Source organism: Scleropages formosus, chromosome 21, assembly GCF_900964775.1.
Source record: "Scleropages formosus chromosome 21, fSclFor1.1, whole genome shotgun sequence".
NCBI lineage: Eukaryota > Metazoa > Chordata > Actinopteri > Osteoglossiformes > Osteoglossidae > Scleropages > Scleropages formosus.
In genome coordinates, this window is record NC_041826.1 from 4,706,817 (window position 1) to 4,733,269 (window position 26,453).

The 26,453-nt window shown below is 42.3% G+C and overlaps 1 protein-coding gene across 1 annotated transcript in view; it reads left to right on the forward strand.

Annotated features, from left to right (window-relative positions):
- The first annotated feature begins 6,088 nt into the window (after window positions 1-6,088).
- The window catches only part of LOC108924212 (aryl hydrocarbon receptor-like), a 55,012-nt gene continuing 34,647 nt past the window's right edge, over window positions 6,089-26,453 (forward strand). The window contains exons 1-2 of the mRNA XM_018735432.2: window positions 6,089-6,758; window positions 10,914-11,101. Of these exons, the coding sequence (XP_018590948.1) occupies window positions 6,718-6,758; window positions 10,914-11,101 (229 nt within the window). The 5' untranslated portion in view covers window positions 6,089-6,717. The remainder of the gene's footprint in view (window positions 6,759-10,913; window positions 11,102-26,453) is intronic.

Consider the following 26,453-nt stretch of genomic DNA (forward strand, 5'->3'; position numbering starts at 1 on the left):
AAGAAACTACCCGCACTTAAGAATCACGTCTGCAGCTGTCATGTCTCTCTGCTAATGTGAGGCACAAATTGTATTTTCTATGAGATGTACGTCGCCGTGGAGAAAAGCATCTGCCGATTGAATAAATGTAAATGGAAATGGGAATTATTGTTATGACTCCATATTAAATTCGGTTAGGAGCTGCGCATTCTGAACTGTTGAAGCAGCCGTGGTTTTTCTGCCTGCAGGTCGGAACACAGTGCTATCGGTCACACTTGTGGTGCTCGCACATTTTTATATTCACACCCTGGCTTTCCTCCGCTGTGTTACACTCCATAGGCAAGAGAACCGGACCGTTACTTGCCAGAAACGGCTGGTAGAGCCAAGCTCTCGGTTCTCTACCACAGATTTACATCTGCGCCTCTTCTTCACTTGTGCTTTGTCCCTATGAGAGAATAAATAATTCAGAATCACTTTGGAGTGTCAGACTTTTTTGCTGTGTGCTTCTCTCTGTGAATTTGCCAGCAATTAAAACAAAGTCTGAGGGAATGTCCTGGAGAAATGCTGAGAGTTTCATAAAACGAAGGCATCGGTGACGGGGGGGCTTGGACTTTTACGTCTCAAAATAATCAACAAAGTGCAAACATTAATAAACATATCGCAACATATAAAACATGTACAATACAGTCTCTTGGTAAAGATCCATTATTACAATAATTTCTTTATTAGATGCTTTTCTCCGAAGCGACTTCCAGTGAACTCTCTGTAGTGTTATCTGCCCACACACCTTATTCACCGCGGTGACTTACACTGCTAGATACACTACTTACGCTGAGTCACTCATCCATGCATCAGTGGAACACACTCTCTCCGTCACTCGCACTATGGGGAACCCGAACAGAATGGTTTCGGACTGTGGGAGGAAACCAGAGCACCCAGAGGAACCCCACGCAGACACGGGGAGAACATGCAAACTCGAGACAGACTGAGTGGGGATCGTGTGTAGGACAGCCTGTGCTGCTGGGGTGCTGCCTGCACCATGTCCCCTCTCAACGGAATGTGAGCGAAGCGGGAGGGCTTTACTGGCAGCGCTGTGTCGTGTTGGGACAAGCCGTAACTGTTGCGTAGATCTTCTATTTTGATTACTTTATCTTCCTCCACCCTGTGCCCTATTCTCAAACCTGTGTCACCGCCACCATAATCTTGCGATCGGGAGAAACCTGCAGCGAGCGTTTGTATTTCCAGAGAAGAGCTTGTATCACGAAGTATGAGGCCCACAGTGTGACACGCTTACCTTGTTTTTACCTCAGAGTTGCTACTCATTGACAAATAGACTTTGTGGCTCCGGTTTGTAGTTGTTAAAGCGAGTGGGGGACTGAGAACATTGAACCCTGAGAGGGAGAATGTTCCAATTTCTCTAAAGCAAATGAGAGTCTAGATCAATGAATTATTTACTGTACAACACTGCTGGGGGGAAGAAACACAAGAATTATGACAGAGCCATTTACTTATAATTTAGAATTCCATTACTACATGATGACTGTAATTACACACACTGGCTGAAACCACTTGTCCTGAGCAGGGGTCGCAGTGAGCCGGATCCTAACTCGGCAACACAGGGCGTAAGGCCGGAGGGGGAGGGAACGCACCCAGGGCGGGACGCCAGTCCATCGCAAGGCACCCCAAGCGGGACTCGAACCCCAGACCCACCAGAGAGCAGGACCCGGCCAAGCCCGCTGCACCACCACACCTCCTGATTTTAGTTACATTTAGTGTAATTCTGAGTCAATACACAAAAATCAGTGTTTCAAAAAATCACTAAAATGAACCATTCCTGTTAGGCTTCATGAGATCTCCAGTAATTCATGAGTACACACCTTTGTGGGTAATGGTGTTTAACACACACTTTAACTCTGGCTCTCGAGTGACCTTGACTCACTGAGATGTGTTAAACCTCAAGCCAGCATTTCTGAATGATGATAGAGGCAGTCTGACGGAGATATTCATAACGGTGGAAGTGGAATATAAATGTAATGTTTCCAAAATGTCATTTACTCTGAGTAAGGCTCAGTGAAATATAGGAGTTTCCTGAGGAAATAGCCGCCGCTTCACTTGAATATAAGGAATTAACCCAAAAGAAAATAAAGGAATTCGGTAATACGCTCAGCTGTGCATAATATGATGTTCGCACGCAAGAAATTTGATGTTCAGTCAAACCCTAAAAGGGGCTTTTTTTTAAGTGACTTTGTTAGGTCTGGAAAACGAAAAAGGAAGAGAGGCCAAAAATCTTTCGAAAAGCTGAGGTTTTCAAAAGACTAATTTTTCCACTATAGCCGAGTTCTCCTGGGAGCACTTTGGCCTGGGAAAAGGCAGACATATAACTGCACTTCCAGCTTGAAGGCGTTTCAGACATCCTAAAGCCATAAAGAAAGTAAATAAGTAAAAATGAGAGATGTCTGCTTTAGTGTTAAGAACAATAATAACAATAAGCAGAGTTATGAAAGGGATGTGTTATATTTCATTGCCAAGAAGTCTGCTAGACGGAAAGGAGGAGGGTTGAGGCTTCTAATATTTCAGTTAGTCATTCTGGTTTCGATGAGGCAGAACCCAGTGACAGGAGAATTCCTTGTTATTCCACATCTTGAAAGTCATATATGGGGGGCGGGGAGCGAGGGCATAAATCAAAAAGTGTCTGCAGTGATGTTTATGCAAAAGTGGAACGACTTACCCTTGGAGACGGCGGCCCCCTCTACGTACGGCCTCCAGGAGTGTTAACTGGCCCTGGGGGAAGATGGCAACTGTACAGAAGGATCTTCTCTATAAATCAAATATGGCAAACTGCATTTTTAAAAGAGCCAATGACACCACGCAAAAGAATTGAATCAGTTTTTGATAGCACACTGTACTGTATTCCATGTTATACAAACATATGTAATAAAAAGGTCATAACTCGTTGAAGAAAGCGCTGGACACACACGGGCTGAGAACTCAGAAGTTCTCATGTCCTCCTAGCTGGTTAAACACAACTCCACATGTGTTTGGTTCATTGTGGCAAGTCAACATTTTCTTCAGTAATTTTGGGGAGGTTGTATTTTAGGTTAGATCTCAAATTCTCTTCATGAACTTAAGTGCTGAGTTCATACAGGAACTAAGATCAGACATACTGCCAAATTTTGAAATTTTGATCAGGCAGCAAAAAAAAAAAAACAATTGTGGGTTTCTTACAGTATTTTATATGTGTCACACAGACAGGCTGGAGACAGGAGGTAAGTGGATGGATCCATTTGCAGGTCAGTTTTATTTTCAACAAGGCTCATTGAACAGGACAAACAGCAAAGGTCAAGGACAGGCAAGGGTCTTCCAGGCACAGACATCACAGTGCAGGCAAGACTAAACTCAGTGGTCAAGAAGCAGGAACTTGAGAACAAAGCAGACCACAAAGGTACTTTTTTAAACCACAAAAGTCCCAATGATACTGCAAAACCACACAAAGGCATTTGCAAGAATCCACATCATTGTGCGGTCACGGAGCTCCCTTTATACCGGGTCCCGTCAATTAGCCGCAGGTGTTGCCGCCCTGCTTGTTCCCGGAGGCGTGAAAATATGTTTCTATCCATCTATCCGTCTGTCTATTCATTTATTAACCAAGTGTGATAAATTTCACATCATGTTCTTTTCTCCACACCTGGACATAAAATTCCATCCTAGATAAAGGTCATGCAGGTATTTTTACATCATACTGTATATAAGTGCAGCACGGCGAGGTGGCCCGGGGAGGGGGCGGAGACGGGGACAAAGCAGCCACTGCTGGGGCTGATTTCCATCCCTATTTCTTCCCTGGTGCCCAGCAGTAGAGAGAACAGAGCAAGGAGGAGAACGAGACAGACCCGAACCCGAACCCGAACCCTGAGACAATGCCTGTGTCCCGACCGACCTGACTCTCCCTACCTGGTCCCCCTTTCCCGTCTCCTTCCTTCTCCCCTGTCTAAGGGCAAATAAAAGCCCATTGCAACAGGCAACTGCATCTCTTGTCTCCTGCCTCGCCTCTTACAATTAGTAATCTTCAGTCCAGAGATCCTGACACCTTGTAGTGTGCCTTCAATAAAAAGCAACTTGTATGTTTCTGAACTGCAAATAAACATATTAGTAAAATGTTCACATTGACTTATAATACAAGTTCTATCTGTAGTTGTGCATTTTAAGACAAAATATGTGAGAATAATAAAACATTAGTATTAGGTAATGGCCTCCAGAGAAAACTCTGGCAAAGCAGTGTGTGCATTCTTTTGAGTCATCTTAGTTTTGAATAATTTCACTGATGTAAGTATATCCCAATATGAAGTAATTGTCAAGGAAAAAGTTGAAGAAAAAAGTTACAATGGGACAGGCTGACATTTTGACATTTCTCTTATTACACAAACTAGTGGTGTTTTAAAGAAACCTGCAAAATGTGCATTTATATACAGTACAGTGCTGTTTGAAAGTATGTGAAGCCCTTGTTTTCCTTAGTTTTACCATGAAATGGCTATTTAATGAGAATCAGTGTTTCTCGTGTGACATAATAGGTGTGTCATGACCAATTCCGTATGTTGCTTTAGAGGAAATCATGTGTGTAGTAGAAACACACGAGTAGTGCAGGTGTAAAAAATAATCGAAGCCCAAGTTGTACTGGTTAAACCATGCAGCTAAGTTACTAAGTAGAATTAGGTGTGTAAATCAGTCATTTATTCTTCTTATACATTAATTTCAATCTTTATACAAGAACAATGACCATCCGTAGAGGGTTCACATACTTTGAAGCAGCACTGTAGATACCCAGCAGTGCCCTTAGACTGTGTGAAGGCAGCTAGTAGGTGGTATGAATTGCTGGTGTTTCTAATACAGTGGTAATGTAATGAAAGTTATTTTCAACCAGTGCTCACATGGACACATTATGTTTGTTAGATTTTAATTTTACAGGGCTGTAACTGCAACGTATTACAAGGAACACTGCAACAACTTGAACACTGCGGGGCTTCGCCGTTACAACAAAGGAAAGCATACAGTAAATACATGTAATAAGTGTATTGGGTATGAGCTGAGAAATCACAGCACACTTCTGAAGATTGAGTGGTATCATGGGGGGAGCTTGAAGGAGGAATCATGGTAAACTCAAGTGGTTTAAAATTATAGGTGTAGTTTTCCCATTTCATCTTAGCTACACTTCATAAATATTGAATGATTTTGGGTGTGTTTTTAACCAAGAGTCTCAAACATTATTGCGAACTGGTCTGATGGCCACAGGAGGAAAAATCACAGTATGTGACGTGCTGAATTTTAAATATCTCATTCGAAATATTATTAATTTTACTGTATTTTATTTGTGTGTGGTGTGTTTGTTCAAGCGCATGTCTAACTATAGCTGGCATGTCATTCAATAGAATAGACTGTTTATTTATTGTATACATTATCATTTTACCAACATCCTTGCAGGCCACAACATTGAGCATTTAAGGCATAAGTGTAACCAGGGGTTAAATAACTATACATATGAAGGAAATCTAGTATTTGCCATCTAAAAGTATTTCACATATATTTAGAGGTTAATAATAATAACAATAATTATTATTATATGATTATACTTTTTTCCTTCACAAACCAATAAAAATAATATTAATAATAATAATAATATGGTTGTAATAGCTTCGTAAAGCAAAAAAGTTTAAAAAAAAAAAGTTTTTAGGTATAGCATCAATATGAAAAAATGCGAAGATCCTAAATAAATTCTAAATTACCTTAAATTTTTTCTAAGAAATGAGAAAACGATTGTTGTTCAATGATCTTTAAAAGAAACGTGCTTGAAAGGTTCACTTTTTACTTAATCGTTTATATTTTTTTCTGGGATTCATCTGATCGTTTTATTTTTTTATTTTTTTTTTCCGTTTATCACCAAATTATGCCAACAAAAGAAGAGTTAGCTCCGACCCACATACTCCGAAGTCCACCTGGGTTCAACCCTGACACCCTGTCACTCGGCTCTCCTGCGATTGGACGGATTCGGCTGCTCGTGGACACGCAGCCGCTGACGTGCTCGTCCCTGTTTCCAGGAGATTTTAGTCGGGCACCGCGAATCACCGTCGCACCGTTCGTTGCGCGGTCTCGCACAAATCCGCGCCGGTCGCCCACCCAGTTGCCCGTTCGGCGGAGCTCATGTGCGCGGACTCTGGCTTGTGGCATCGGGTGCGCGCCCTCATTCGTCTCCCAAGGAGCGCTCTGCGGAGAGAAGTGTCGGAGAATGAGCCGAGTCCTGTTCGTGTAGTTTCACCTGCGCGGAGCTCAAAGCCATATTAATTAACACAAGTTTATCATGTCGAGCAGAAGAGGCGCCTTTAAGCCTCCGTCTGTCGCGCGAACGAAGCGAACCTGACGGGTAAAACCGTTTTGAGACTGAATGCGCGCTCCCTGTGCTCAGTTACCTCAGGCGGCTGTACGGTTGTTACCGTTAGAAAATGGCACAACTCGGTGACACCGGGGCGCTGACGGTGTCTTTTCTCAATATCCAACTGTTTTAATAAATACTGTGGTTTACCCCACCGGACGACGTAGAAAAATCGCGTGGAAAACTAGTGAACTTGCTTTCTGGACTTTGGAAATACAGTGAATATTTCGGCCACTCGCATGCAGGTCGGGAAACGTTGGTGAAGTTCAGTTTTTTTTTTTTTTTTTTCTGGACATAAACTGTACGTACAGCTTTATAACATGTATGCTGGACGTAAACGGAGGAAACCGGTGCAGAGAACGTAAGTGAAGAGCGAAAAAGGAACGACAGAAGTGAGACGTAGTTGGCTGTGTGTGGAACCGTCCGTGTGCTGTTGCCCGTGTGTAGCTGTAGCTGCGCGCCCCGTGTCCTCGCGCGCCGCTCCGCGCGCACCCGGACCCCAGTTGCCAGACGCCGTTAGACGTTTACTAATAAACACGCATCTCGTTCTGTGTTCGCCTCATCTTCTGTACATGTATTCATATTTTTTATAAAACACAACAGCAGCCACTACTAACATACTGCCCATACTGATGCGCACACATTTAGTTTCAGATAATTTTATTTTTTTTTTATTTTAATTTTGAATGTTTTTTTTATCATTTATGTTCGTTATAAAACACATCACACTCTTTTACATTTTACAAAAAAAAAAAACAAAACTGAGCAGCACGTGTAGGAAATGAGAGCACCGCGCGCCAGGATGTGCGGAAGAGCAAGAGGAGCTTTACGTTTTACATCTTCCATAGTCCATCGGGGGCACGGGCCGCGCACTGTGTCATTGTATGTCATTGTTTATCATTGCGTTTCAGTGTAGGGCTCTATATTTACTGTGTCTCACTGCATGTTACCATCTGTCTCAGTATAGGGCAATATATTTACTGTGTCTCACTGCATGTCACCATCTGTTTCACTGTAGGGCAGTATATTTACTGTGTCTCACTGCATGTCACCAATCTGTTTCATTGTAGGGCACTGTATTTACTGTCTCACTGCATGTCACCAATCTGTCTCACTGTAGGGCAATATATTTACTGTGTCTCACTGTATGTCACCATCTGTTTCACTCTAGGGCACTGTATTTACTGTCTCACTGCATGTCACCAATCTGTCTCACTGTAGGGCAATATATTTACTGTGTCTCACTGTATGTCACCATCTGTTTCACTCTAGGGCACTGTATTTACTGTCTCACTGCATGTCACCAATCTGTCTCAGTGTAGGGCACTATATTTACTGTGTCTCACTGCATGTCACCATCTGTTTCAGTATAGGGCAATATATTTACTGTCTCACTGCATGTCACCATGTGCCTTAGTGTAGGACAGTATATTTACTGTGTCTCACTGCATGTCACCATCTGTTTCAGTGTAGGACACTGTATTTATTGTGTCTCACTGCATGTCACCATCTGTTTCAGTGCAGGGCACTGTATTTACTGTCTCACTGCATGTCACCAATCTATCTCACTGTAGGGCAATATATTTACTGTGTCTCACTGTATGTCACCATCTGTTTCACTCTAGGGCACTGTATTGACTGTCTCGCTGCATGTCACCATCTGTTTCACTCTAGGGCACTGTATTTACTGTTTCACTGCATGTCACCATCTGTTTCACTGTAGGGCGATATATTTACTGTGTCTCACTGCATGTCACCAATCTGTCTCAGTGTAGGGCACTGTATCTACTGTGTCTAACTGCATGTCACCATCTGTTTCATTGTAGGACACTGTATTTACTGTCTCACTGCATGTCACCATCTGTTTCACTCTAGGGCACTGCATTGACTGTCTCGCTGCATGTCACCATCTGTTTCACTGTAGGGCAATATATTTACTGTTTCACTGCATGTCACCATCTGTCTCAGTGTAGGGCAATATATTTACTGTGTCTCACTGCATGTCACCAATCTGTCTCACTGTAGGGCAATATATTTACTGTGTCTCACTGTATGTCACCATCTGTTTCACTCTAGGGCACTGCATTGACTGTCTCGCTGCATGTCACCATCTGTTTCACTGTAGGGCAATATATTTACTGTTTCACTGCATGTCACCATCTGTCTCAGTGTAGGGCAATATATTTACTGTGTCTCACTGCATGTCACCAATCTGTCTCAGTGTAGGGCACTATATTTACTGTCTCACTGCATGTCACCATTTGTCTCAGTGTAGGGCTCTATATTTACTGTGTCTCACTGCATGTTACCATCTGTCTCAGTATAGGGCAATATATTTACTGTGTCTCACTGCATGTCACCATCTGTTTCACTGTAGGGCAGTATATTTACTGTGTCTCACTGCATGTCACCAATCTGTTTCATTGTAGGGCACTGTATTTACTGTCTCACTGCATGTCACCAATCTGTCTCACTGTAGGGCAATATATTTACTGTGTCTCACTGTATGTCACCATCTGTTTCACTCTAGGGCACTGTATTTACTGTCTCACTGCATGTCACCAATCTGTCTCACTGTAGGGCAATATATTTACTGTGTCTCACTGTATGTCACCATCTGTTTCACTCTAGGGCACTGTATTTACTGTCTCACTGCATGTCACCAATCTGTCTCAGTGTAGGGCACTATATTTACTGTGTCTCACTGCATGTCACCATCTGTTTCAGTATAGGGCAATATATTTACTGTCTCACTGCATGTCACCATGTGCCTTAGTGTAGGACAGTATATTTACTGTGTCTCACTGCATGTCACCATCTGTTTCAGTGTAGGACACTGTATTTATTGTGTCTCACTGCATGTCACCATCTGTTTCAGTGCAGGGCACTGTATTTACTGTCTCACTGCATGTCACCAATCTATCTCACTGTAGGGCAATATATTTACTGTGTCTCACTGTATGTCACCATCTGTTTCACTCTAGGGCACTGTATTGACTGTCTCGCTGCATGTCACCATCTGTTTCACTCTAGGGCACTGTATTTACTGTTTCACTGCATGTCACCATCTGTTTCACTGTAGGGCAATATATTTACTGTGTCTCACTGCATGTCACCAATCTTTCTCAGTGTAGGGCACTGTATTTACTGTGTCTAACTGCATGTCACCATCTGTTTCATTGTAGGACACTGTATTTACTGTCTCACTGCATGTCACCATCTGTTTCACTCTAGGGCACTGCATTGACTGTCTCGCTGCATGTCACCATCTGTTTCACTGTAGGGCAATATATTTACTGTTTCACTGCATGTCACCATCTGTCTCAGTGTAGGGCAATATATTTACTGTGTCTCACTGCATGTCACCAATCTGTCTCACTGTAGGGCAATATATTTACTGTGTCTCACTGTATGTCACCATCTGTTTCACTCTAGGGCACTGCATTGACTGTCTCGCTGCATGTCACCATCTGTTTCACTGTAGGGCAATATATTTACTGTTTCACTGCATGTCACCATCTGTCTCAGTGTAGGGCAATATATTTACTGTGTCTCACTGCATGTCACCAATCTGTCTCAGTGTAGGGCACTATATTTACTGTCTCACTGCATGTCACCATTTGTCTCAGTGCAGGGCACTATATTTACTGTGTCTCACTGCATGTCACCATCTGTTTCAGTGTAGAGCACTGTATTCACTCTCTCACTGCATGTCACCCTCTGTTTCAGTGTAGGGCACTATATTTACTGTGTCTCACTGCATGTCAACCTCCATCATTTTGTCGCAGTGTAGGAAATAGGAAGTCTTAAGTGCAGGACAGTGTATTTCACTGTGTTTTACTGTATGCCATGGTGTCAGTACAGGACACTATTTCATTTTGTCTCACTTTATCTTACTGTCTCAATGTAGGACACTGCATTTCACTGTGTGTCACTGTGTGCTTTTGCTCTCTGTCATTTGTTGCCCACTGGCCTGTTTTGGTCAATCCATACCCAGCCGTACCTTCATCCCTCTTTTGTATAATAATAATAATAATAATAATGCTTTAAAATATTTAGAAAGGATTAACATTTATAAAATATAGTCAGCTATACATATTGTGTTTTTAGGTTGTGAAAACAGAGACATAGCAAATGCTATACATATTATTGCCATTACTGTCAGTAATGTGAGAGTCCTAATCCAACTTCTTTAAAATCTTATAAGTAGTACTTCTCTTTACTTGTATGCATTTTGTTGATACACAATATACACACACACAAGGAGGAGGGGACACACCCTGGACAGGATGTCAGTCCGCCACAAGGCACCGCAAGCAGAACTCAAACCCCAGACCCACACACACAGAATATTCTCACAATATTTATTTATGTATAATTTGTGGGTGAAATTCAGTTGAGCTCGCCTTCCTTTATGTGCATCCACATTTGACAGTAGCAGGCCATCTCCCTCTTGCCCTCCTGGTTCTCCAGGTGTACACCTGAAGCATGTTGTGTTGTCATTGTACTCTCCTAGGGTGAAGCCTCCTCCAGCAGAAGGAGCCAAGTCAAACCCGTCAAAACGCCACCGCGATCGGCTGAACTCTGAACTTGACCGACTGGCCGGTCTGCTGCCATTTCCTGAGGAAGTCACTTCCAGCTTGGATAAACTATCGATCTTGCGCCTGAGCGTTAGCTACCTGCGCGCAAAGAACTTCTTCAGTGGTAAGTGTCTGTATCAGACAGAGCAAGTCCCTTTCTGTGGCGCTGTGGTTGTGGCAGTTACCAAGGTTCGGTAGCTCAGTTGAGCATATAGCACGTTTGGCTTGGCTCTGAATGGAGCCATCACATGGGTGGGCTTCTGTGGTGTGTTCTTGATGCTGGCTTAACTTTCCCTCCAGTGTGGTTAATGCCTACTTGTTTTGCTTTGGATTATGAGCTCGGAGCTCAGATCAGTGGGCCTAGTCAAGGGGTGGGCAGACATTCTTAGTGCAGAGCAACCAGAGCTTTGGTGATGGGATGGTTTCATCAAAAACATTTCCTGAAATCTGGAGTAAGATGGAAAATGTATACTGTGCATTCATTAGATGATGAGAAGAGAGGAGGAAGAGCTAAAGGTACTCTACAGCGACCACAAGGGTGGAAGTTCTCTAGTAGCATCGTTAGTGACAGTGGAACCTGTGTGACTATAATCTATTGGTTATACTGAGAGTTCAGCATCTTCTGTCTCTGCTTTAGGTTGACACAGGATGCTGTAGCTGTCCTGATAGAACCTGAAAATATTTCATCTTCAATTCATTAAAAAATTTCCAGAAGCAGGCCATGGCAGAATTAATGCAAGGCATCAGTATGATTGGTTTTGTAACAGATGCTGCAGATAACCTTCATTTTTTTGCTCTCTGTTTCACATGATCTGATTTGAATAAATCTACAAACACTGAAGTAATATTGCAGGGCATTAAGAAGGAATAACGTGCTGTACATATTATGTTGTGGCTTAACGTACCAAGTGACTTGCAAAGCTTACACGTTGACCCACTTATACATATTAGCATTTTAATTCATACAGTTCAGGCAAAATATTTTTGCCAGCAATTTAAGAGCAGACCCAGTTGTGAAGTTTAAATAGAGGCACACAAAGAATTTAATCCATCATCAGCTCTCATTTTTTCGAGTTTAATGTATGATAATGATTACATGTTATTATTATTATTCTTATTCTTTTTTTTGTTGTTAATAATAATAATAATAATAATAATAATAATAATAATGTATTTTTGTTCACATAGAAAAATTTAATTTTCATGTTAGTCCACTAGACCTTGTGACATTTATTTGATGGATATGGAAAAGCTCTGACGTAAACATTCAGTTTGAACTTCAGTTTGGTCAGCAGTCTCATCATGGGTTACTTCCTTTGCTCTAGGAAGGACAGTAAGGATAAATGAGACCTTTGTGATAACATCTCATGACTTCAGGCTTCTGTGGACATGGGCATGAGTTTGCCTACAGTGTTGATGGGGTATATAGTAATTTTTATTTACTTTTATTTAGGCATATTTACTGCTAATTAGTGTGGCATTTCATTTCATTTACTGCAGTTTGCATTTGGTTTGCAATGACAAGTATACATTATTATAATCACCTAAATATTACATATGTACACACAAACACACACACAATTTATTCAATAATTCTACAAATTTCATAGTAAATGATTGACCTTTGCAGTTGCATGTAAGATTGTTTAATCATATTTCTATATGATCATGATGTTAGGTGGTTCTGTAAAATATGCAATAATGTAGATAATAAATCCATTAAAATGACAAATTCAATTTTCTGGTCAAATTACACCTTTTTACAGTTATTTCAAGGCCTGATTTCAAAAGTATATTGTGACTGTGCTCTTGCAAGATATGAAAAATCCACCATTTCATTACTGAGAAAAGTGTTAAACACTGAATTATGATTTTGAGCAAACCCCTAATAACTGCACTGCCTACAGCTGCTTGTCTCAAGCAGGGTTGCGGCAGGCTGGAGCCCACCTGGCAGCGTGGGCACACCCTGGACAAGATGCCAGTCTGCTGCAGGGCACCCCAAGCAGGGCTCAAACCCCAGACCCACCACACAGTGGGCACTAGCCAAACTCACTGCGCCACCATGCCTCCTGATAATTATGCACATTTAACCAGTAATATACACTAACGTTGAAATATTTCAGCATACACAGCCAGAAAAAGGCAAAAATATAGTCACAACAAATTTTCACATTTTCATCAAGGCTTTCCTCCTCTGGTGGAAGTGGTGCTCTGAGCTCTGGATTCTCATGAAGCATTAATAATGAAAAAAAAATGAGCTTAAAGAATTTATAAAATGGAGGGAGGGACATGTTTGTTTAAGACTCTGGCTTTGAAAGTGGTTGTTGAAGTGAGTGGAATGGAAACAGTACCTATGATCTGAGCAGGATCTGGTAGTGTGTATGTGTGTTTTAGGACTTTGGTTCTGGTGATTCTCAAAGGGCAAGCCGGCACATGTGAGCACTGTGTGCATGTGGACAGCTGCCTGGACCAGAGATACTGGACCACTGGGGTGGATCACTTAGATGAGCCTTGGTCAATGTTTTATTGCAACTATAATAGTTTTATCAGTCTATTGGTAATATAGCATGCATATGTTTTGGTTTGCCTCTACTAGATAGAAAGGAAAATAATATACTAGATTCTACACCGAATTCTTTCTCAGCGGCTTTGTTTATTGTGTAATATGTTGGTTTTGTGTTTATTATTCGTTGAGTACCACAGATGAACAACAGAGGGCTTTTAATATTTGAAAAGGTTGACCTTATGTTGTGTTATATGAGCTAAATTAATAGTTTGATAAGGGAGAGACCGTTCTACACTCCAGGGTATTTGTGAGGTTACGGTTAATTTTAACATTGTGATGTTATGCACATTGGGCTTTAAGGGATGACCTGAGGGCCCTAAACCTTTCTCTGCTTTTGATATTTCTGTTGTTGTTGTCGTCTTGGTCTAAAGAGACTGCTGGCTTTAAAGTGGCAGCAACCAAAAGCGTAGCGTGGTGGAGTTGTGAAATATTTTGCCGCATGAGCCATCATAAGATTTATTCAGAAACCAAAAAACAAGGTAGTGTTCTGTGTGGTTGATCTCTTCAAAGCATATTCCATCATTTGTGATCTGGAAAGGGCTGCACTGACAGCTTTTATAAACATGCATCACGCATTTTAATCTTCAGAAGGAGGTTGGCTGTGGGGCAGGGAGGTCACATCAGCATGTCCTCCATTCATGCTGATGCAGAAAGCAAGCTGTTCCAGGATCACAAACCAGTGCACCCACCTGATGTCATTCTTTGCTATTTCCCTTTTAGCTTAAAATGTGAAGGTTACAATTTACAGACATATCACTTAAAATCTGTGTGTTCAGGGTGTGTAACATTGATGATGCAGGTGATACTTGTACTAAGTGGGCAGCAGGTGGTGTTGCTGTCAGAGCTGCAACTTTGCCTTTGCAGGACCCAGGTCTGAACCTCACCTCCTCACGTACCCTTGGTTAGACTACTTACCCTGAATGGATAAAGTACAAATTACCCTGCTGTATCAATAGCTAAATCACTGTGAGTGGATATGGACACAGTGTCACACATCACAACTGGCAGCATCACTGTAGTTACCAAGTTTTCATCTTTTGGGATGACTGGGATTTATATCCACTCAGAAGTGTATCCTTTATGTATGTCTTTGCTGCTGGTTTGTATCATTTATAGGTAATATTAAAATTGCCTAAGGTTTTTCATTTTAAATTGCTGTATTGTATCCCAGATGTACGTGGGGAAGATAGAACTCTGAGTGAACGCTAAGTTTTGTAATTGTTCCATTTAAAATGCCATGGTTATTGGACAGACAACAACAGCTGTATTACATCAGGACATTCCAAGATAGTGATAATGGAACGGATGTGGCCTCAGATAGGTCATGCAACTGGAAAAACTGGCCAGGCGAACTTCCCTTCTCCAAAGGGAGTTCCACTCGCAGCCAGGTGGCTCTTAAGTGGTCCAGCACCAGGGCAGTAGAGCCATTGGCTGACTCAGATACATTCCTGATTGACTACTGCCTGGCTGTGTTAGTGCAGCTGCTGTGCCATTGGGTCGTGAAGCAGTTTCATTGAGGCATGCTCCATTCTGTCCACATGATGCAAAAGCATGGCTCACCTACTTCATAAATTCAAAGCTGAGCTTTGTGGGTCCCTTGCCGATGATGCCTCTGATGCGGTACACCAGTACTTGTATAAACAGCACAAACTGGACATGTTTAACAGGCATCTGTGATTCTCCTGTGTACCCTTTACTGTGTGGACTTTTGTCACACACATTTACATTTATTTAGCTGAGACTTTCCCCTAAAGTGACTAACAAAATTTAACTACTTCCAGTGATTTACCCATTTATACAGCAGAATACTTTTTAGTATATCAATTCAGGGTAAGTACCTTGCTCAAGGGTCCTGTAGCAGCCTGGTTCTTTGAGTGAAAGGCTGCAGCTCCAACCACTCCACCACCTGCTGCCCTTCACATAGCAATGTGACTCAGTTCAGCTATGATTGTGACACCTAAGCGTTTACCTGCTGGATCTGGATGAGGCACAGAAAGATAACTGTCCCATGTCTGAAGATGAGCACTTCCGAGAAAATAAGCTACTTGTAGGGGCAGCTGATTTCTGTGATCCTCTCAAGTCCACACCATCCAGATTTCCCAACAGGTCATTGGCCTCCTCTGGGTTTAGTGCAGCTTAGACAGAGACGTGTTCTCTCACACTCTTTCTTTCCTCCAGAGTCTCTGCATTTGGAAAGAAAAGTGCACCACTGATCCAAGCGCTACAAGGACGTGGGAAACACAGCAAAGCCTGGAGGCCCAGAGCGAGTCACTCAGTGATAGGAAGTAGCATAACTAGCAAAGCACACATACTGCCCAGTCCTGACGAGAAACACAACCTGCTACACTTCCTCTTGTCTGCTTCCTTATTAACATCTGCATCATTTTCACTACTGCAGCTGCTTTGGCTATCTTCAGTACCCCATGGAAGTGCCATTGAACTGCTTATCAGAAATCAAACATTCTTGTCAGTAACAAAGTTAAGTACTGATTTTTCACTGCTTTTTCACCAGCTTTTAAAATTGTTGGAAGATTTCCATAAACTCTTCTATCTAATAATAATAATAATAAGAAGAAGAAGAAGAAGAAGAAGAAGAAGAAGAAGAAGAAAGGCCTGAGATGAGAACTTTAAAGGATTCCTTCAGTTTTTGGGGACAGGAAGACAGTGTTTCTGATAAGATGGACTCAGAAATGTATCTCTGGAGGTAGTGAAGCAGCTTCTGGGTAGACAGGAGTGTGAGTAGACTAGACACAGTTCTGAGCTGTTCTGAACCCTAATGAAGAACTGTGAAAAAGTTTGTCAGGCAACTTTAGAGAGATTGTGCAAATCTGCCAAAAAGAAAATGCAAAATTTTACCAAAATCAAAATTCTCACCAGAGAAGTTTATTTAGAAATGCTGTGGTTTCTTCTGAAAGACATCAGTCTCAATATTGAGGTAAACATACATATATACATACAAACACACACAGTCTGAAATCACTTGTCCCAAGCGAGGTTGTGGTGAACTGGAGCCTAACCTGGCAGCACAGAGCGCAGGGCGGGAGGGGGAGAGGGAGGGGGCACACCCAGGATGGGATGCCAGTCCATCACAAGGCACCCCAAGCAGGACTCGAACCCCACGCCCACCAGAGAGCAGGATCCAGTCAAACCCACTGCACCATCACACCCCCTCTTAACAAGTTATACTCAAGGGATATTTATGTTGCATATCTTTTTTCAATTTTAGAATTTTTTTAAAGAATGTGAATGCATCATTTTGCTATTTCATGAAGGCAGAAGCAGTTTGGAGGGTTTTTGTGTTTATAGAGAGAGAGAGAGACCCAAAGGGGATAGACTACCAGTTGCAGCATAATAGCATGGGATGCGGTCTGTGTGTAGAACTGGATAGTGTCTTCTGGACAGCATCTTCAATAGTGTTCAATCCTGCCTCCCTACAGGCGACAAAGTCTGGCCAAGTTGTTTATACGATATGGTAAGTATAAGTGTTTAACAGTCAGGAGGCAAACATTTGGATAATCTGAACACCCTTTCAAGCCATTAGACCAGTGCTTTATTTTAACAGGTACTCTAATTGTTGCTGAAGCTGCCGAATAAATGCAGTTCACATGTACATTCCCAGTGTGCTCAGAATGTGGTTCCAATTACCATGTCTGGTTTGATCTTGGGCTCAGGATCTTATTTCCCTCCCATGTCTTTTTTGCTGTAGCAAATTAAAGAAGTATGTAAATGAACCCCACATACAAACTCGATTGGTTAATTTGTAGGAGCAATAGTGACATGTACAACCGTAAGATATATTGTTGTAAGCAGGCGATTACAGCCAAAACAGGATGATTTCTATGATTCTGAACAGCTTTGAACGCTATGGCATTTTTCATTCTCTTCAGCCATATTGCCTTATTCAGCTGTACCCTGCATGTTATGGAATGCTGAACTCTCAGGTACAAATGAAGTCCCTGCAAACAGTAGCCTTAACGTACATCTACATTAATTTTTGGTGACTGTGCAGTGAGTTCACTTCCCCACTCTAGGTTCAGAGCTGGGACTTGAACTTCAGATCATCAGCCTATAAAACTAAACAAAAACCTCTGAACCTCTGCCCAGTGCTGGAGGCCAGATGTCTAATTCTAGGGTGATATTCTCACATTCTTTTGCTCTGTCCTTCAGGTTCATGGGCAAAATTGAGAATGTGCAAAAAGGCAGATCTGTGGAGAGCAACATCGTTTGAAGATAGTTCAAGGAAGGGCTGTTGATCACTTCCTTTATGACAGAGCATCGGCAGGAGCACACAACACCTGCAGTTAGCTAGACCAGGGCTTACAAGAGAGGCAAAACTGCAACAATAGGGAAGAAATAATGAAGGCCTTCATGGTATTTTAGGTGAGATACCAAAATTCTAATACATTTCTTTTTAAGTGCTGTGTTTGGATTAATGAAAAATCCAAAACTATTTCTGTGTAAGGCCAGAAACTCATCGACAGTGGGCATGTGTACCAGCCCTGCTGAAAACTGCTGTCTAGTTAGAGGAGAAAGAGTCTCATTAAGGGGGTGCGGTGGCGCAGTGGGTTGGACCACAGTCCTGCTTTCCGGTGGGTCTGGGGTTTGAGTCCCGTTTGGGGTGCCTTGCGACGGACTGGCGTCCCGTCCTGGGTGTGTTCCCTCCCTCTCCGGCCTTACGCCCTGTGTTACCGGGTAGGCTCCGGTTCCCCGTGACCCCATATGGGACAAGTGGTTCTGAAAATGTGTGTGTGTGTGAGTCTCATTAAACAGTGTGGTGTGCCAGTGAAGTATGGCAGAGGTGCCATGAAGTGGAAAAAAAAACATAATTTAAACTTAAATTTGTTGTCTTCTTTTCACTGACAACTTGTACTTGATGTGTTCTGTCTTGCTGGGTTTCCAACCCTTGTCTGAAAAGCTTATGGCAGAGTCACAAGTCAGTTTGGAGAAATATCTCTCTCTCTTGCAATCTTGTCTACGTCTTTTTCTGTGTCTCAGCTACACTCAGTTTTTGAATAGCATTGGAACAATACAAGGACCGGCTATAGCATGGAATATATTGTGGAACTGTTATTCATTTTTGCTGTAAAATGATGATTAAATGCTGTGTAACTTTTACTATGATTGATTTACCGTTGATCGCGCGATTTTCCACATCGAGGAGTAACATTTACTACTTGCGATTAGCTGCTTAGGAGTTACTTTCATAGCTTGGAGTGCTATGCATATTGTAATAATCAGTCCAAATAGAGTAGTTTTCTCCAGTCTCCTCTCTTAATGTTTCGCAAGCAGCATTTTGATCACAAGTGCAGATCCTTCAATGCAGTGTTATCCGTTGCTTTTAACAATGCTACTGGTGTCTTGACAAGGCCACAAGTCATCTGGAGGATGTGATATCACTGATAACCAAGCTGTGTGCTTTTGTGTGATTTTGTGAATTAAGTGTGTCTCCACGCTTGTGAACCCAGAGGCCATGGAGCAGAACAAGGTGTCTTTTATGAGTTCCATGCCGAAGCCTCCATGGACTCCTGCTGCAGCAGTGGTTGGAATTTCCCATCCCGCTGCATGACCGATTCACTTGTCACCAGCTTTGTGGCCATGAGGTTTGGTTCCGCGATACGTCTGGGAATAAATACGTCCGGGGAGTAAAACAGCCCCACACACACGAACACACGCACGCCTGTATGTCTGCGTATGTGCATTTGGTCCTTCTGTGTCCCCCTTTTTCAAGTCAGAGTAGGTCAATTCTGCATCATTTGCCCAGGCCACAGCACTCAGCCTTCTGTGCTGAAAGTGAGGAGGATGAGGAGAAGGAAGAGAAGCAGGAGGAGGCGACCACTCCTCTGCTTCTCAGGGGAGGCCAGCAGTGCCCAAAGGTTCGATGTTTCTCGCTAACACAACAGCCCGCTCCTAAACACCGTCCACAAAGACAACACAAAGTGCACTCCTATGGACCTGTGAGAGCTCCCAGTCCAGCCTCATTTACTGTAGTTTACCTAACAAGCAGAGTTAGTCACATCCGTTTGCACTGAATCACAGAATGACTGGCTTGTTATTTTTATGGCTGTCCTTCTTTTGTGACTGGAGCCCCCAGTGCCATCATGTGTTCATATCCCACATGCAACACAAGGCAGTCTGCTTGAAATTTGCATTTAAGGATGAAAGGTTTTTTAAACATCTCTGAAATAAATTAATTTAATCCACTTATGGAGGGCTGATATTCCTTTGAAAAAAAAGTCAAAAGACAAGCCAGTAGGGGTTGTTGAGGGTACTGGGTCAGCAGCAATGAACTTTTGAACCTCTGTGAAACAAGCTTTGTTTAAATGGAACATTTTCTCTCCATCTGCTCAGGGTTCTTCTATAAATAATAATACAGTATTTAAGTATATATAAGGGTGTGTGTATATGTTCCTATATGTTTAACTATATGGCCTGTTTAACTGGTTCTGTGACATCTCAAACATTGTGTTGTCATAAGTAATGTGCCTCCTTATTAGTTAAGTGAAATGTTATTCAATTCATGAAAAGGTCTCTCCTATCAACACCAGCCCTAAAGAAATGTACATTTCAGCTGGAATTTATTGAGATTTAAAAAAGGCTGCCAACAGAGAAGGGGAACATGATTCAATTTGTCAACAGTGGGAGCTCCCTAACCATGGGGAGCTGGGCTTTCTCACACGCTGCCTGAGTCCCATTGGTCAGATGCCATTTAAAGCGACAGTGCTCCATTTTGCAGACACAGTGCGGCCTGTGTTTGGACCTCAGCTGCTGTTAGGAGCAAGCACTACTTCCAGCTCCGTGCTGTTCCCTTGTAACAAGTTCCCGCCATGTCCAACACCAGTTTTAGCGCTTGTGCCATGAATTCCCCACATGGTGCACTGTGACCAAGGCTTGAGTGGTGCCAAACTCCCCGGACGGTCCCTGCACCTCGAAGCCACTTTTAGAGCACAGAAGGCCAGAATGAAGCAAACAAGCAGAGAAAGCAGTGGTCCCCTCAGCACGGGCCTGCTTTAACGTCTTGTTCAGCCAGGGCATACCACTGTTTTGGCGTTCAAAAGGGCGCGTTGCATAAGTGGCCGCAGCTGAGAGGGGCTTGGCACAGGGCCAGAGCGCTGTTGGTATGCGCCATCGTTAGACAAATCCCCCTTCCCCCTCTCGCCCCAGCTACAGGCTTCTCACATTTTCACAATGGCCTCGTTTATCTTGGCCAGGCCCAGCCCTGTCTTTCGCCTGTATGAGGAAATTAGCCACCGTTATTAGACAGCGGCCCAAAGGCGAAGCGGGACTGTCTTGCGTGAGTAGAAGCAGGAAGGGGCCCTCTGCCAAGGAAGCTTATGAGCTCTAATTGCTTTGCCAGCTTTTAAGTAAACTTTGAGCACGATGACAATGTCTGCCGGGGAGAGGCTAGAGTCTGTAACGGAGACCCAGCATACCCTTTTTTCTCCACTTTGTTCCCGCAAGCTCGTGTTTCACAAACATTCGCCAGAGAGCTTGGAGTTGGACAAAGGGGATGGAACTGTCTTCAAAGTAAGATCTGCAGATGCACAGCTTTAGAGGCCAAGAATCATCTATCATTGTATGTCAAACATTTTCTGAACATAAAGATCCAATTACTGCTCATTAAAATCAGTGGAAACAGCACCTCCTCTCAGGCCCAGTTCTGTGCTTGCTTGTCACGTGGGATTGCTGTCTTGTACATGTTACTGCAATACTTCAGTAAATACTACAGTATAGAACAGAGACAGACCACACAGGGACAACATGAAGCAATCACAACAGATTGAAGGAGAACAGGTTGCCTTCTGGTCTGTTGGTTTAATCTATGCTTTGGTCAGAATAATACAGATGTCGCTTTTTGATTTAACAGCCTTTTTTTTCCCTGTTTGCTTATTTGTCTCATTGTCCAGATGTGCTGTTCTGCAAGTGTTTGTAATACAGCTATTTTGAGAGGCTGGCCATTCTGTAAGAGAGCGAGGGCTTCAGGAAACACTTGCATACATTGTCAAGACATTAAGATTAAAAGACATTAAGAGTGAAACAGGCACTAAAAACAAACTAGTAAAATATATATATATTTTTACTTTCCATAAATGACTGCATTTGTTCTTTTCTTCTTCCATAAAATCAGTGTTTTCAATTTTAGAAGCTTTAATGTATTTCGTCTAACAGTAAAAATCACTCAGTATTGTAAGGCTGCGCTCTGATCCGAGTTCCTCCATTTGAATGTTTTGCCAGGCATTAAAAGAAAGCCGTTGGTTTGTTGCTGGGCTTGTATTTCACTAATCCCTTCCAAGTTGTTATTGCTGGCTGTGTGTCCACAGCAATGCTAAAGATGTTTTCATACTTGTGCTCAAACCCCTTCATTTCCACTTGGCTGGGTTCTTCTGTGGCATATGACACATGTACAGTGGCATGGTGACAAGCAGAGCCATGGGAAAACCACAGCAGCAGGGGTGCAGGATACAGCAGTGCATTGTGGACCTTGTATTGTGGTGGTGGTTACCACATGCTGCTGTAAAAGTTCCATGATGCACTGCTGTGTGGACTTTAAAAATAAGTGTATGTTTGATCTGCTGGAATGCTTTTTTATTTTGTTGTTTGGTTCGTGCTTTTATGTACTTTTCAAAAATGATTTTAACTGTTTATATGTCAGTGTTTTACTGGAGCAATTGTGGTTTATTCAAGAGTAGATATGAATCGACAGCCTTCTGGTTACAGGTTTGTGTCTGACCTCATTTGTGTCATAGGTTCGATGTCAAAGACCCAGAGAACAAGCAGTTTGGAGTCACCAGGACACCTGAACAGTAGCACTGTGGGTTGGCAGAAGAAATATATGGAGAAAATGTACTTGAACTGGAGCAATTCAGGGTTAGTACCTTTATCAAGGGTAGTGCAGCAAGGGGTGGGATTTGAAGCCGTATACTTTGAGTGTACAGTGACAGATGTAACCGCTACAGAACCTGCTGCCCCACACACAATACTTCCTGTTTTTCTCTAATGTTCAGTATGTATACTATCAAATGGATGGCTCTAATGGAAATAGATTGCCACAGTGGAGCTGAAGAAAACGATTTCTCGAGCATTATTTTTCATCATAGGGGGAGCGGTGGCGCAGTGGGTTGGACTGCAGTCCTGCTGTCCGGTGGGTCTGGGGTTCGAGTCCCGCTTGGGGTGCCTTGCGACGGACTGGCGTCCCGTCCTGGGTGTGTCCCCTCCCCTTCCGGCCTTACGCCCTGTGTTGCCGGGTTGGCTCCGGTTCCCCGTGACCCCGTATGGGACGAGCGGTTCTGAAAATGTGTGTGTGTGTGTGTGTGTGTGTGTGTGTGTGTGTGTGTGTGTGTGTGTGTGTATTTTTCATCATACTGACAAAATGATACAATTCTGTAATAACAACTTAAAACAGATCTAACAGCTACAGCATAAATAATATTCGTTCCCATTAGTGCTAAATACACAGAGTTGTTCCAGCTGGCTTGTTTCTGCTTTCCTGTGTCAGTGGAGTGCTGTGTGGTTTGTAGCGGCTCTGGTGTGGGCTTAAGCACAGGGGCCAATTTGGGTGTTTTTACGGTGTTTCTCCAGCACTTTGATCTGCAAGGATGCTCAGAACTTTTGCCGTCAGCAGTGAAAAGACAACTGCGATTCTGGGAAATAAAACAGATTGAAGGAAAGGGTCTCAGATGCACTGGGAAAAAAAAAACTATATTTCCAGCATTCTCTCTTTAGACCACATGCTTTTACTCAGGCCATATATGTTCAAGTATTTGATCTTTGCCATCATAATACTTTGTTGTCTATAATTACCGCTTACTTCCAGTGTGTTGGAGACCTATGGGAAAGTGCTCTTTACTGAACATGATAGGCTATGCTTGGAATTTCACTGTTTTCACTTTGATCCTGACAGAAAGGGTCCTTTGATGCCCTGTACATAATTTTCCTTTTGTTATAGCTTTATTTAACAAGAGTGTTGCTGTTTCTGGTCGACCTCTGCACCCTCATGCTCAGTATCAGGGCTTATTAACCAGTTTCTCACAGACAAAAACAGGGGTACAGTTCTATTCAGAGAAAGAAAACATTCCCTCTGCCGGCATTGCACTGTTATTAGTAATCATTAATACTTTAGGGTTTATTCTTTTTTTTTACTTGATTTCTGTTGATGGCCAGAAAAGTGGTCTGTCTGTATGTGGCAGAGTGTGTTAAGCACTACTGCATTTCAAACCCGATCACATGTGGAATGACTTTTCAGCTGTTCTTTTGCCAGTTGTGACGGACAAACTACAGCTTTGATGCTGTTTCACATCAAATAGAAGAGTAAGATTTGGCCAGAGTAGAGTATACATTAGTTCTGTTTACATGTTCCCATAACATGTGGACTTGAAGCCCTTTAATATGTTTTGTTTTACCTCTAAGGAACAAACTTCATTCATGTTGCGCTCACCAGAAAAGTCTTACTTGCCTTCTTCATTGCTGAGGCTTCTCATTGCTCATCGACTGCACAAGTGTTGAGCTGCAGGGTGAGGCTTGCTACTTACATTTACATGTATTCATTTTACACACGTTTTTCTCCAAAGTGAGAAACAGAGCAGTGCAATAGCATATTACACCAGCAGGAGAGATCTGGATGGAGACGCGTGATTCTTTGGTGTTAGTTTGTTCAACGCTGTACCCAGGTTTTCTCATCAGCCTCTCCCTTTTCCACTTGGGATTCCAAAAGAGAAGATTATTGTAACCGAACTGTAAACTAGCTTTTCTACCTAAACTCGGACATTTCCTTCAGTTTCTGCCTGTTTTATGTGTCATTTTTCTTGTTATTTACAGTGCGTTAGTAGTAACAATAATATTCAGAGCAGGTGTTCAGTGCTGCCATGTTTTAGTTCTTTAATTCATGTAATGGCTTGTGTTGTTGTCTGGCTCTGGGGTTGGGTATAAACACATTTGCTTTAATCAAGTGCATATTGATGTTTTTCCCTAATAATTACTGTTCAGTAACATGACTGTCAAGTCAAGAGGAAAAAATCCATAGGTCTGTGCTGTGACATGCTTCTCTTTTAGCTCAGTCAGTGGTCACTAGATCGTCCTCCAAGTGCTTTTCATCCAGACCCTTGCACTGTGACAGAAGGCACGCAGGTGACCAGGCCTCATATGACTGTCCCAGACTGGAGTGTAGCTATTGCAATAAGCAATAATAAACAGTGAATGCAGATGGTAGTGTTGTGTTTCTGTTAAATAATGCACATATTGATGCCTCTTTTTCTAAATCCACTAACCCCATTTTCTTTTTGTCTCTGCGAAACCCAGGTTGCACACAGACAGCTGTCATTCCAAAGGGTTCTGGCTTAGGGATCTTTGTTTTATGTGTTTGTTGAACAATTCACAGAGCTGCTGAGCCTTTTTTTTCTGTTCCTGTAACTTTAGGTTACACAGGGGCCTGAAATGTAGGGTTTCTGGGGTTTAGATGAGAGGTGAGAGAGCTCAATCAAAAGCCTAAAAGAAGCAAGAAGTTGCTCTAGTGCAGTTTTGAAGGTAACACTAATGCCCAACAACTGAAAAGGTACCATTAGCTAGCATGTTGAAGAATAATCAGGATCACTTTCCCTTGGCTGTTATTGTGCCGTGTTGAATGCCACTCGTTGTGCCATATTGTAGCTGTCATGGAATTATTTTCTGCAAAAACATAATTTACAGTGCAATTTAGTGGACATGATGTGGTTTTATAGCAGTTCCAGAAAAATGAAATAAGGTTAATTCTAGACAAGACAGTCAATAAATAAGGTATATTAAACTAGGCAGCCATCTGTACGCCTTAGCAGTGCTTATTGTGGGGAATCTACCCGTCATCCTGTCTGCTCTCTATCTTGGCCCTCCTTGACATAAGCCCCTTATGGGACGTTCCTGTGGTTGCTGTTTAAACATTAGCTGCTTGAAGATTCAGCATAACATGTGTTTAAGAGGTTTCATTATCTGAGATGTGAGGACTTTAGGGGGGGCCAGGTGGAGCCATTGTATCCAGATGGTTTTTCTGAAGACACATGGCCTGGACTGGAATGTCTTTAGTGATATTTCCTTGTTTATACAAGGAACAAATAGTGACGTTAATAATCCCTGTGAGACTGTTACCAACTTCAGTTCTTAAAATGGACAAAAGTGCATTTGAACTCTGCTGGCCTATTTCATTTTTCAACAGTCTTTCACACTGTATAAGCATTCACATAATCAAACAGTACGAGTACAGCAGAAACACTGTTGTTCTCAGGACCCAGGCTCTTTGTACTTTTCAAACCATAAATGTAGAATGAGATTAGAGTAATCCTGGAGGATGTTGAAAAGATTTCTGTTTGCTGACAGGGCATGTTGGCCACAGGGTCCTAGCTAGGTCAATAATTAAATTACAAGTTTGACCCATCAGCTAATCAGTTCTAAAGCTCCAGAATTTGACAGTTGGCCAGTGTTGGCAAAATGGTCTTGTCACTAGTAGAACAGCATTGTCTCTGAATGTGATCTTGTCTTTTCCAGCGTTACTCCCATCTAAACTGTAATTGCTCCTTTCTCTACTTTCAGGTTTCATAGGAATACTTCAGTTGCATTAAAATGATCTAGGATCACAAGTTTTGTCATCTAGAAGTTCCTCGACTTTTCCGTGAATATTTTATATTGTGAGCAAATAATTTGTACATCAGGTCTTGAAACTCTACATATTAGTCATGTCTGTTCCTTTTTTTAAATATTTTTTTCTTAAAGTCATGTATCATCCGGGGTGTTTATTTGAATAAGGCAGTGTGCATAAATAATAGCAAATATATTTTAAACAACAGGAAACTTTCGTATAAGCCAACTTAAACAGCTGTTTGAATTGATTATCTGTATTTTTACTCTCATAATTCATAGTGTTACCTGCTGCTGTAAAAAAAATTCTTGT